At 35.9% G+C, this 12,806-nt stretch overlaps 4 protein-coding genes and 1 long non-coding RNA gene across 7 annotated transcripts in view; 2 read left to right on the forward strand and 3 right to left on the reverse strand.

Annotated features, from left to right (window-relative positions):
• The window catches only part of LOC134751170 (inactive dipeptidyl peptidase 10), a 348,960-nt gene that overhangs the window by 287,714 nt on the left and 48,440 nt on the right, over positions 1-12,806 (forward strand). The gene's annotated exons all lie outside the window — the stretch shown is intronic.
• The window catches only part of LOC134751181 (uncharacterized), a 456,797-nt gene that overhangs the window by 215,012 nt on the left and 228,979 nt on the right, over positions 1-12,806 (reverse strand). The gene's annotated exons all lie outside the window — the stretch shown is intronic.
• LOC134751176 (cytochrome c oxidase subunit 4 isoform 1, mitochondrial-like) overlaps positions 1-12,806 on the forward strand; it is a 222,464-nt gene that overhangs the window by 131,431 nt on the left and 78,227 nt on the right. The gene's annotated exons all lie outside the window — the stretch shown is intronic.
• On the reverse strand, positions 415-1,562 carry LOC134751175 (carbonyl reductase [NADPH] 3-like). The gene has a single exon (XM_063686550.1). The coding sequence runs from the start codon at positions 1,348-1,350 to the stop codon at positions 484-486; it is 867 nt and encodes a 288-aa protein (XP_063542620.1). The 5' UTR covers positions 1,351-1,562; the 3' UTR covers positions 415-483.
• Positions 1,889-2,859, reverse strand: LOC134751174 (carbonyl reductase [NADPH] 1-like). The gene has a single exon (XM_063686549.1). It carries the CDS (start codon positions 2,795-2,797, stop codon positions 1,904-1,906), a length of 894 nt encoding a protein of 297 aa, XP_063542619.1. The 5' UTR covers positions 2,798-2,859; the 3' UTR covers positions 1,889-1,903.

Here is a 12,806-nt window from a genome sequence, read left to right on the forward strand (position 1 = left end):
CCTACCTGCTGTCAAAAGACGTAATTCTATCTCAAAGTTTAACACCTTATTTCTTATTCTGCATGGCGTTTGTTAGAACTTGGAATACACCGGATAGGAAAATGCAAAAGGAAATATATCTGTAATAAATAAAATACTTTAAATTTTAATAATAAATGTGATATTAATGAAATAAAACTATGAAAACGGATTATATCGCGTATATTGAATTTATAATACATCCCGACGTTTCGAACTCTTTACAGCGTTCGTGGTCAACGGGTGACCACGAACGCTGTAAAGAGTTCGAAACGTCGGGATGTATTATAAATTCAATATACGCGATATAATCCGTTTTCATAGTTTTATTTCATGAGTAACTATCGCGGTAACCGAAGACAATATTAAATGTGATATTAACTTAGCAAAGTGTTTTACATACTGATGTTCATTTGTATAATTTGCCTGCACATTATATTCAATACAACACTTTATCACACAATATTACAAATATTTCTTAAGCATTTCATAATCACAATATAACGGCAGGTTCGGATTACGCCAATCCTTTGGCTCCTTGTCGTACCAGAAGTATTGCCCCTTTGCCGACTGATCTACATCTAGAGCTAAATACACCGGGGCTTTGCTCGACTCTTCCTGTGTGAACACTCCACTGCCAGTCGTCATCGACGTCTGAACGAATCCCGGGTGCAGAGAGTTGATCGAAATATTTCTGTCGATCTCTCTCTGTTGCACAACAGTCAACGCGCATAGCGCTATCTTGGAAATCTTGTAAGCTAGTAACTGCGTTTGGAAGAAATCCTCGGGTTTCCACGTTTCAGTCTTTACAGAATTTAAGAACCATTTAATAAATGCATCGATTTCTGATTTTTGGACGTCCTTTTTTGTCAGTCTGGTGATCCAGTCTTTGTTTTTGAGATTAGAAATGTGCCCGCAGTCGCTGGCGATGTTTATAACTCTCGCATTCTGGTTAAGGATCGGAAAGAAATGCTCTTGGACTGTTAGAATAGCGTGGTAATTTGTATTAATCACTCGTACTGCGTCATCGTATGAAGTATTTTCCCAGCTCTCTGTTATGACGCCAGCATTATTGATTAAGATGTCCAATCCGCCGTGTTTCGTTTTTATATATTCCGCACATCTTTTCACACTGTTTGTATTAGTGACTTCTAACGGATGGAATTGAGGGTTCAGGCCTTTGGCTTTAAGTTTATCTACGGCATCTCTACCTCGGTGCTCGTTTCTTGCTGTAACGTAAACATATTTGACTCCTCTTTTTAATAATTCCTCCACTATGGCGAATCCAATGCCCTGATTTGAGCCAGTTACCAGTGCTAATTTATTAATCATGACTTCTAATTATAAATTGTTAATCGTTTGTACTCCGCGACCCATCGAATTTATATAAAAACGTTTATTAATATCGACGTGTTATAAGCTAAGGGTACTTTACATGAATGTCATTAGCAAGGTGACTCGATCGTAACAGTGAATGATAACTTATCAACACTCGACCCTAAGTTCACTCGTAATTGTATGTTATCTAGTATTTCCTGCTCTTCTACTGAATTAGGTACAAAAGGTGATTATGTTCTGTTTAGGTTGAAAATGATTTTAAATTTTTAAAATGAGAATTATATTTGCCCCCCAAAATCTATGACATTAATATTTCAACCATAATGACAAATTAAAATCACCGGTTAAGATATTTTAACTTAGATTTGTTACATATTTTATGATATATAACAAAAATGTGTATTACGTAGTTTACAAAACTGCTTTGCCTCATTTGTTTTATTTTATCGTATGGCGTATATACATTCTCAAACAATATGTAAGTAGCTAAATAAAATAATTATAAATCCACATTCAGGGTATCGAGCCACGAGATTACGTCAGGTGTTTAAACAGATTTTCCGGGGGGCCTAGAAAAGAGTGAAGAGGGCAGCGCATTAACATCACAATGGAGCGGAAGGTTAGCGTTCCGCCAATCTTTCGCTTCTTTATTAAACCAGAAGTATTGTCCCTTCACCGACTGATCCACGTCCAAAGCTAAATATGCCGGGGCCTTGCTAGACTGCTCCTTTGTAATCGGGCCACACCCATTAGTCATCGAGGTCTGCACGAATCCAGGATGTAGAGAGTTTACAGAAATGTTTCTATCAATCTCATTCTGTTGCACGATGGTCAACGCGGACAGCGCCACTTTGGAAATCCGGTAAGCGAGCATCTGAGTCTGAAAGAAGTCCTCGTTTTTCAAAGTTCCATTCTTGACTGAGTCTAAAAACCAAGTTACGAATGCATCAACGTCATCCTTCTTTAGATCCTTCTTCGTCAATCTGGCTATCCAATTTTTGTTTTTAAGATTAGAAATATGCCCACAGTCGCTTGAAATGTTGATCACTCTTGCGTTCTGATTCAGGATTGGGAAGAAATGCTCCTGGATTGTGAGGATAGCGTAGTAATTTGTGGTAATAACTCGAACTGCGTCCTCGTATGTCGTTTTCTCCCAATTTTCCGTAGCGATGGCAGCGTTATTGATAAGTACATCCAAGCCACCATGTTTTGATTTCAAGTAAGCTGCGCATTTTTTAACACTTTCTGCATCAGTGACTTCTAGCTGGTGAAAAAGAGGATTCAGACCTTTTGATTTAAGCTCGTTGACGGCATCCTGGCCCCGCTGCTCGTTCCTAGATGTCATGTAGACATACTTTACTTTTCTCTTTAGCAATTCTTCGACGATAGCGAACCCAATGCCTTGGTTGGACCCCGTTACTAATGCCACTTTGTCAATCATGGTGTTTTAAATTATTTTTAATAAAAGTTATTTTCTGTTTGGTGAGCAATCGTGTTCTGTGATATTATAATCGTTGCACGGATATTTATATACCTACCTACCATTGTGCACTGTTGTTATCTGCTATACGCTTTAGGTATGACTGGCACTACAGCTTATTATGTTGACACTGACGGCAATGTCAACATAATAATATTACGACCACCTTCAACACCCTTCTCTCCAATACCGCCGCCCAACAGCCTTCTGAACACTGTTATTGACAGTATATTGTCCAATAGTTGTTAAATGGAACGCTATGCACATGGACAATAGAGATGCTGTTGGGCAAATTTAGTTATAATTAGAAATAGATTTAGTTTATTTAATTTATTGTATTAATTATGTAATGTAATTATTGCAATGTACGGATCTTGTTATTCGCAATAAATATATTAAATAGATAAATTACATGAGTCAGCTATTTTTATACCATTGCACGAATGCACTAGAAAGTCGGCGAGTACATTAGATGGCTGTATGATGTTAAACCACTCTCTCATTCAATCAGTCAGTAGAGTATCATAAACCTTCTGTAGTATGATGCGTTCAAAAACAAATTTCTTGTCTGTGAAAACGTTGTTATTGCATTCAAATTTCGAACAACTGAAAAACAAAGCAATTTGATTTGGTTTCTATTCTGACATCAGACGAGATGACGTTTTATTCGAATGAAGTGTCAATTGCAAACAATTTTGACAAATTTCGCATGTACTTGATTTCGAAAGAAATGGCAGTCGGCCCCGACTCTAGTTCGTCTCTGAAAAAATAAATTATGACATCCCGTATCGTACCGTAATGTACCGTAACATAGACAGTACCATAATAACATTTAGGAGATGCAATTTAAGAATTAGCCATAGTACAAAAATATGATATAATACATGATTGCCTATTGTTATTTATATGTATGTCTATAGAAGCACATCAACATTGCGCCTGATGACACACGTTGGTTGAATGTAAGCTCGTCCGGAGCGTCGTCTAATTTGAATCAAATTGCAATGCAAAATGCATTCCGTTGCAATTTATGCAATCAGACGCCATAGAAAATGCCGATACATGACTGGAGCGTAAATATGAATGTGAACTAAAAACGGATGATGCATGAGATAATCTTAAGTGGTTTTTCGCACTTTTTGTGGACAACCATGATTTTTTCCATGTTTATATGTTACGAGAACCTTTTATTTATATCAATTTCTAGTTAAAATATATGTTACTTAATTATTAATATTTAAATGAAAACTACCATCGTAATACTTTTAGGTTATACGACAAATGCTAACAAAATCTGTCATATTTGTTTATATATTATTCATCTTTTGTATTGAACTCCACTTTATGTATTTAATAATTTGTACTTTGATTAGTTTGACCCAATGGTTGACTGGTAGAGATTGCTTTAAGGCACTAATTTTGCCATTTGTACAATTTTATATCGTGCAATAAAGTTTAAATAAGTGCTTTAATCAGTATCAGATGTGGCTCTGGGGAATGACATGCTCAAAATTATCTTTAAGTATAAACAAGACTTATTCTATCAATATCACAAGATGACTAGACACATAAAACTGCTTCATAATAACCTACATGACATTGACATGAATATTAAAAATGATATTTATATGATTTAGTTACTATAAGAAGTAAGATCTAACTGAAAACCAAGTTCATCGTATTAGGTACTACTGGCTCTGTGAGCCGTAGGTATAGGTATCTCTCGGACCCCCTGGCTCCGCTATTTTGAGATTTTTCCAAACATGAATCGATAAATAAACCTATGCAATTTTCGATCCAGGAGGCCGATTTTTTAATTTCTAACGCTCGATTTCGTGACACGGAAATCTGTGGAAAACGGCGAGTAATAGAAATTGGAAATCTAGTGGTCTTGGCCACTCGTTTTCATTTCTATTAATATACTTATACTTAATTGAAAAATGCGACCTGTATGTAGATAGAGGAGAACATCCGGACAGTTACGAAAGCATTTTTGCCCAGGTCAAAATTACGACATTAATAAAATGTTTTGAGAAGAAGAGGCCGAGCGAGAGCGAAGGTCTCCGTTTCAACTTGGGCAAAAATGCTTTCGTATGTATATTCGTCTGTCTGGATAATCTCTCCTACAGATTCATGTTAAATTTTGTAAGCAGGTAAGATAAATTATAGATTTTTTGTCAATTCAGTTCTTGGGAATTTTTCAAAATTGCGGAGCCAGGGGGATTCGGGAATTATATAGCATACACAGACCTAGTATCTCTGTATGCTATATACTTCCTGAATCCCCCTTGTCTATAATTATAGTATTTTAAAGTCCTAAAATATTGTATGTTTTACTAATCTTACCAAATAGAGGCCTTAAGGCCTCAAGTCTCAAGCGCTATCAATAAGTAAGGCTAATACAACTAACTCCAGGATTAGTTATTAGGTTATTACCCGTCACGCGGCTCGGAACGGGGTTACGGTGAGCTGGGACTAGGATTGCGTAATTATTATTAAATGCGATATTTGTTTCTATAGAACGGAGCATGGCGGTTACTCGCTAGGTGCCGTTTAGATTTAACCTTTCGTATATGTGTGGTGTGTGGTGGCCAAAAACTGTAAGTTACCGAACATATTTTCCAACGTTGCATACTCCACTCATACCCTGGGCCTGCTGAGGATCTGAACACCGTGACACCTGACTTGGTTGCTTGGCTTGGCAACCTCAAGGCTACCCTCTGATCGCCTTCAATGTATATGCCATACGATTAAATACGTAAACTGTTAACAAGTTTGGGAACAAATCAAATTATTTTATTAAATATTTTGATTTGTGTTTTTTAAGTAGTCACTGGAGGGCTTCGTCACATTTTCTTTAATATATGACATCTAATACAGTTTTTAAGTAAACTGTTAGTTCAAACCTTGGTTGGGCTATACAATATGTAGGTAGAGCAGAAAAAATCGTTCTCGCAAAAGATTCAAAAAGATAACAGATAATTCCGCCAGGATTCTTATCATGAAGTTAATGATATAATGATATATTAGCATATAATATATACTCTGGGCCATGCAAAAAAAATAGACATACCTACTAAAATTGCGACTACATGGAAAAATTTCGGAAATTATCATTGTATGAGAACCGAAATTTTCCATTCCCACAATAAAAGTTTCCTTTGTTTCCTGTGAAATTATCCTGAAATTTCCGAGAACTTTTCCAATTTTTTGGAAACTTTCTTCAACTTGCACATCTGTATCAGGCGTATTCGAATTTTAATTATTCGATCTGTTTCTGATACGATACTTATCTTTGTTTCAAAAGTGACGTTTTTGGTTAAAGAAATATCACTTTTGACACTAACAGATCAGTATCATATCGGAAACAGATCGAATAAGTAAAATTCGAATACGCCTCTATGCTTCGGAACGCGCTGATTTTCACTAGTTTGTGCTCAAACCTTTTTAACGGCTATCCCAACTATTCGAACCCGTTAACTTGTTTAATTAGATTTCGGAAACCGCTCCGGAAGCTACTGGAACATTTTAACTGTTTTGCCGAAACGAACTTTCGATGTTGCCTGATATTATATTGTGTATGAAAGCTATGATGATTTGTTACTTGATGTTTGTATACTTATTGTAGGGAAATACTGACATTTTCGGAACGAATGTTTTTAAAATATTTATCAGTACGGTTTTTACTCACTATTATTTTTAGTCGCTTTTGGCGACATGTTTCGGATTCTTTGGGAATCCATCCTCAGGCACGAGTGCACGACGTACAACCGCCGCGGACACTCGTGCCTGAGGATGGACTCCCAAAGAATCCGAAACATGTCGCCAAAAGCGACTAAAAATAATAGTGAGTAAAAACCGTACTGGTAAATATTTTGAAATATGTCTCACGATAGTTTAAGTGCGATTATGGCAAACGAATGTTTTTATCAGTAATTTATGTCACGCACCTGAGGCAGTAACAACGATTTTAGATTGATTGGGTTAAATGAATAATCTGTATTCTCCATTAAAGCCATTTACTACACCCATTTGCTTGTCCGTAACTACTATCTATACTCGATTCTTCGACTAATCTGAAGTCAACGAGGCCACAAAGTACACGTGGGGCCTAAAACAGGACATCACCTTAATAATTTCGTAATAAATTGCTATAGATATTAAGGTACATATCGTAAGGTATAACTCTCACTAGCAAATTTCTTTTAGTTCTCAAGAAATTTTAATTTAAAGTTTGTTTTCAGAAACCTCGAAATTAACATAAAATTGCTGATACTCGTATTTTATGATCACTTAAACTTGTATCACTTGTACTACAACTTTCGTTTAAATGGTTTAACTTTCTAAGTTCATAATTTTAATGTATAAAGGCTTGTATAAGAAGTACATAACTTAGAAAGTTGCGATTTAGTAATCAATGTGTTTTTAAGTTATTTAAAAAATATGCGAAATTATTTCTTATTTTTATTTAGGCATGTTCGTTATAAGACGAACTGCCGGTAGGCCTCCAACGAGATGGAGCGACGACCTGGTGAAGGTCGCGGGAATTCGGTGAATGCGAGCGGCACAGGATCGGTCGGAGTGGCGAGCCTTGGGGGAGGCCTATGTCCAGCAGTGGACGTCTATCGGCTGACATGATGATGATGATGTTCGTTATATTTATGTAATTTTACGGGTATTTAATATCTACTTAAGTGTTGTTTAAGAACATCGGGTTTGCAACAAATAAATGATTATGAATAAGTTAGTTATCATATTTTCTATCTATTCGTTTATCCGTATTCGATTACCCGGTTAACCGTTAAGCCAGGTATCCGCAATGGCGACCTGATTCCAGCGCCACCTGGCGGGCAGCCAGTTAACCGACCTGGAAACTAATTGAGGTGCCCAAACTGTATAATACTCGTAAATCTTTCATAAGATATTCTTCCTTAAATCTAGAATGCACCGAGTGACCCTGAAAGCTTTAATTTAAAAACATTACATATTCTCGCATTTTTAGTATTCCGTGCAAAACTTTGTTTTGACAAACGGAACACTTATGGGATCACTTCGGTCTTGCAAATCAGTTAAATGCATTTTTCTCAGAGACCGTTTGACGTAGATACCGAAAATTTGAAATAGTTATAGCAATTACCACCACTAATATTGTAAATAAGTCAAAACCGCTTATTTCTTATTTTAGTAAGTATGTACCTTTATAAATTTGTGAGTTTTAATAATTTTGAATAACTGTTTGGGCACGCTGTATTTTAAAATTGGTTTTTTAACGTGACCGTGATGGATATTATTGTTTAGTTATATTTTAAAAAAGTTGTTTAAATTTGTAAACCATGAATGTTTTTAAAGTGAGGTTTAGACTGCAATTGCAATTTTCATTACATTGCGGTATCTGATCAAACTTTTGAATGCAGTTTACCTCAGTAGTCGGCAATGTAACGTAAATTGCATGCAAGTTCTTGCTAGTCTACGCCTCGCTTAAGGATGACTCAATAGAACACCCGAACCGGACCGAATTTCTATGACGGGTGATCGGCGATCACGTGATACTTTCTATAAAAAACGAAGTATCGGACGCCTCGGCCCGGACCCGGACCGTGGTAACGCGAGTCACCATTAAAGTATTTAAGAATTTCCAACTAATCCTTGGATCAGGCTGGATCTACAATATGTATACAACATTTAGAAACGGGTCTATCGCGAATTAGCCGCGACCACGACCAGTGAAACCTGTGTCGAAACGGCGGTAAATAAAGGTAACAAAATAAATTCGCGATAGACCCGTTTCTAAATGTGATTTAATATGTGTTTAAACCGCGAAAGTTTTAAATGTAATATGTATACAACTTTGGGATCAAATCAAATTATTATATCAAATATTTTGATGCTTTTTTTTAACTTTTTCTTTAATATATGACGTCATCAGTTTATAATATGTATATATACAAGTTTGCTTGTGACGTCATCGATATTCATTCATAAACGACCATTACTTTCAGGGGCAGTGTAGAATCACCCAATTATCTCTAACAATGTGCTGAATTCAGACGTAATTGAGTCCTGATGGGCAGTTACCCGACTCCGGATAAGAGGGTAATGGGGTTCCTTATAGCACGGAACCCATTAGACGGTTATTGCCGAGCCTTAGTGCAGCCTTAACATAGGGTTTAGGTACTTTAAAAGTTTAACAAGCATTTTATGAAAGTTCCTATACAATATACATATTATACATATATATGTTTAGTCTGCAGCACGGCAGTGCCCCCGCCAAATCTTTCTATTTACCAGTGGCTCTGTGACCTGTAGATTTGAAGTTGAAGTTGAAGGCATTACTTTCATTTTGACATTTTGTACGTTTTAATAAATTGATTTATTACTTAATATTTTTTTTTTTTTTCATTTATTTTTCAAATGCACATATACATAATTAATTTCAAAATTACTCGCCAAACTGCGTATGCAGTTTGTTGGCGAGAAAGCGCTCTTTTTTACAATTTTATGCTTACTTAAGTTGCTATCTTACTATGCTTACCCTAAGTTTGACATTAAAGTTAGTCTTAGAAAAAATATACCTATATAATAAAGTAATAAAGCATCCTTTTACAAATAAATGTTTCTACCTAAAGGATACACTATGCTAAAATAACAAACAACAACAATTATAATTTAAATAATAATACACGGTTGCTAAGTCAAGGTAAGTTATCTATAAGTGTTTTTTTTAATTTGTTCTTTACTTCCAATATGCTATATTTATTATCTCCTCTTAACCATTCTATTTCATTATATATTTTTGGGACCAAAAATTTATCTGTTCTCCTACCATAATAATTTTTGACAAAATGTTGCACATATTTCTTTAATCTAATATTTTTTGTTCTATATCTGCTTTGTTTAGGGACTTTAAACTTATTATTACAGTAATTATCTATGGCGATCAAATATTGCACTCTTTGAGTCACAGGTAATATTTTATACATTTTATAAAGTTTTTCGTATTCGCCTTTCAACTTATTTTTAGTTTTGCTGTCCAATAAGTATTTCAGTGACCTTATCTGGAGCTTTTTAATTTTATCGATATACGTTTGGAAGGTTCTGCCATATACATTAAGTCCATAACCTATCACTGAGTCCGCTAGTGCGTAATACACTACAAGCATAGTTTTTTTGCTAATTAATTTATGTAAGTAGTACATTTTGCTCATTACTGAGCGTAGTTTGGAACAAACCACATTTATGTGTGCTTTCCAGTTAAAATTATGATCAATATGCATACCTAGATACCTATAAGTATTTACGTATTCTAGCGGTTCACAGTTACATTTGTTATCCTTTTGGTTGTGCAAGCAATCGTATCCGTGTCCTATCACACCTATCTCATTATAATTAACCGACTTAGCCCTGCGGTTGTATGGGGAATATATGTGCATACTTTTTGTTTTTGATAAGTTTATAATTATTCCGTTATCGTGGGCCCATTTAGCAATCTCGTCGAAGTCGCTTTGGATACAACTGTGAGCCTCTGATATATCTGTATGCGAATATAGTAGGCACATATCGTCCGCATACATGTATACCTTGCATTTCTTTATAACGTTTACAACACTGTTGACCAGCATTAGATAGCCGACAGGGCCATACACCGAGCCGGTCGGCACCCCGAGCGTGACGTCACACTCCGCGCCCATGGCGCCGGCGATGCTCGTGCGTATGGTCCTGCCCGCCAGGTAGCTGCGGAACCAGTCGTTGACGGGGCCGTCTATGCCACATTCCCGCATTGCTTGCAAAAGCACTTCATGGTCGAGGGTATCAAATGCCTTTTTATAGTCTATAAAAAGCGCAAGCACCTGTTTACCTTCGTTTAGACGGCTGTTGATTTCATCCGAGAACTGTGCCAGAGCCGATCCCGTACTTCGACCTCTCCTGAACCCGTGCTGCGAGTCTGTAAGTATGTTATGCTTCTCCAGAAAACCTGAAACTTGTCCGACAACCACCTTCTCGACAATTTTATTAATTACTGAAAGGATTGCGATAGGCCTGTAGTTTGTATAATCCAAATGATTTCCATTTTTATAAATTGGCCTTATAAGAGATTTTTTTAGGTTTTCTGGATAAACACCTTTTATCACACACATATTGACGAATTTAGCCAGAATGGGACATAATTGCTTTTTAATGTACTTAATGTCTTGTGTTCTTATTTGGTCAATGCCCGGCGCTTTTTTTGAATTTAAATTACTAACAATCTTTTCAACATCAATAGCAGACACTTTTTTATACCTAAAAGACAAATCAATTTTATTAACATAAGAGTTACGATCCATGAATTTAACATTACATATATGTTTAATATTTACAATTTCCTGGGTAAAAGTTTCAGAAAATCTGGTACAAATTTTATGTACATTATCTAATTTTCCTAAGTATCGGAGGATTACCTCATCTACATTTAATTTTAATCGCCCTAACCAGCTGTTAATTGTACTCCAAATTTTTTTATAATCATTTTGACATTCTTTTATTTCTTGTCTACGATACTTATTTCTTGCAGTATTTATTAGTTTATTTACCTTATTTCTGTATTTTGTGTATTCTAATCGTTTGTTCATATTACTTGGCGAGGCTTTCCACACACGAAACAACTCGTCCCTTTTAACTGTCATAACATACAACGTTTTATTTATCCATGGCTGGGTGATCCTACCTCGTTTAACACTTTTTGTAACTGTACTTTCGCGATAAATTGACTCAAATACATGACACAATTTGTGATACAACAATAAAGGACAATCTATGAGAAGTAATTGCGACCAGTCGTAGTTATCTAATTTTACCATAACTTGTTTATCATCTAACACTGAACGCATACTTTTTTGCAATGAATTTTTGCAATGTTTATGATCAAAGTCCAAACTTATGCCTACCATATGGTGGTCCGATATACCGCACTCTATCACACTCGCCGCCGTATGCGCATCTTGCACGTGTTGCCGTCCCGCTCGCACCCACACATGGTCTATGCACGATGTCTCCAGGCGCCCGCTCACAATAGCCTCCCGCGTTATCTCTGTACTTGGTATGCCGCACTGTAGGCCGTATCCACACAAGGTGTTTTTGTAACTAATGGTAGTTGCATTCATATTGTTTTTAGATAAGTCGATGTTCATATCCCCTATAATTATTAAATCTTCGCAAGTTTGCATACGTTGAATAAACAATTCCAAGTGTCTTATAAATAAAATCTTATTCTTTTGTGGTGGTCTGTAAACCGATAGTAAATTGATTTTTCTCTTGTCCAGGCGTATAATTCCATACAATACTTCCATACCTAGGTAATTAACATCTTCCATAGTAAAATTAACTTCATTTTTCACATATATTACTAAGCCCCCTCCTCTGGCACTTTCCCTTGTCTTTGAGTGATATGATTCAGAATATCTGCCAAGTTAAGCCAGTTTGACAGCACTGGCTTCCCTCGAATGCGGCTGACCCATATTTTCAGTTTATTAAATATAACTATTGACAATGATAATAAATACAAATAAATAAAAAACATTAGTAATTGGACGCACAGGTAAAAAAAACCCTTGTATTTCCGTGATAATATTTTAACCAACTGTATAAATTTTTAACTATTTCAAACAAAAGTCGGCCTCACTTTTCATCATGAATTATTTCAAAATATTAAGACGTATTTTCTAGGGTACGTCTACAAGGAAAGCATTCCGAATTCTTCTGTCTGTTCTGTACATAAACACAAGGGAGGAGGCAGTTTATAAATATTTTTGACTATTTTATATTTCAGTAAACAGTAATAATTTAATTTAATATAGCTCATTTAAACTGCCAACCCTTATTGCGCGACACCAATTTGAAATGAATTCGCAGCCAGCAGCTGTATGAAAATGTTATTTATTAGCCCGAGGTTTATCCGGGTTTTAACTGGGAGTTACGGGTATACTTAGAAACA

The sequence above is a fragment of the Cydia strobilella genome, chromosome 21 (genome assembly GCF_947568885.1).
Source record: "Cydia strobilella chromosome 21, ilCydStro3.1, whole genome shotgun sequence".
NCBI lineage: Eukaryota > Metazoa > Arthropoda > Insecta > Lepidoptera > Tortricidae > Cydia > Cydia strobilella.

Excerpts from the sequence above, each read along its gene's own strand:
- LOC134751174 (XM_063686549.1), bottom strand. The coding sequence starts at position 2,797 with ATGATTGACAAAGTGGCATTAGTAACGGGGTCCAACCAAGGCATTGGG.
- LOC134751175 (XM_063686550.1), bottom strand. The coding sequence starts at position 1,350 with ATGATTAATAAATTAGCACTGGTAACTGGCTCAAATCAGGGCATTGGA.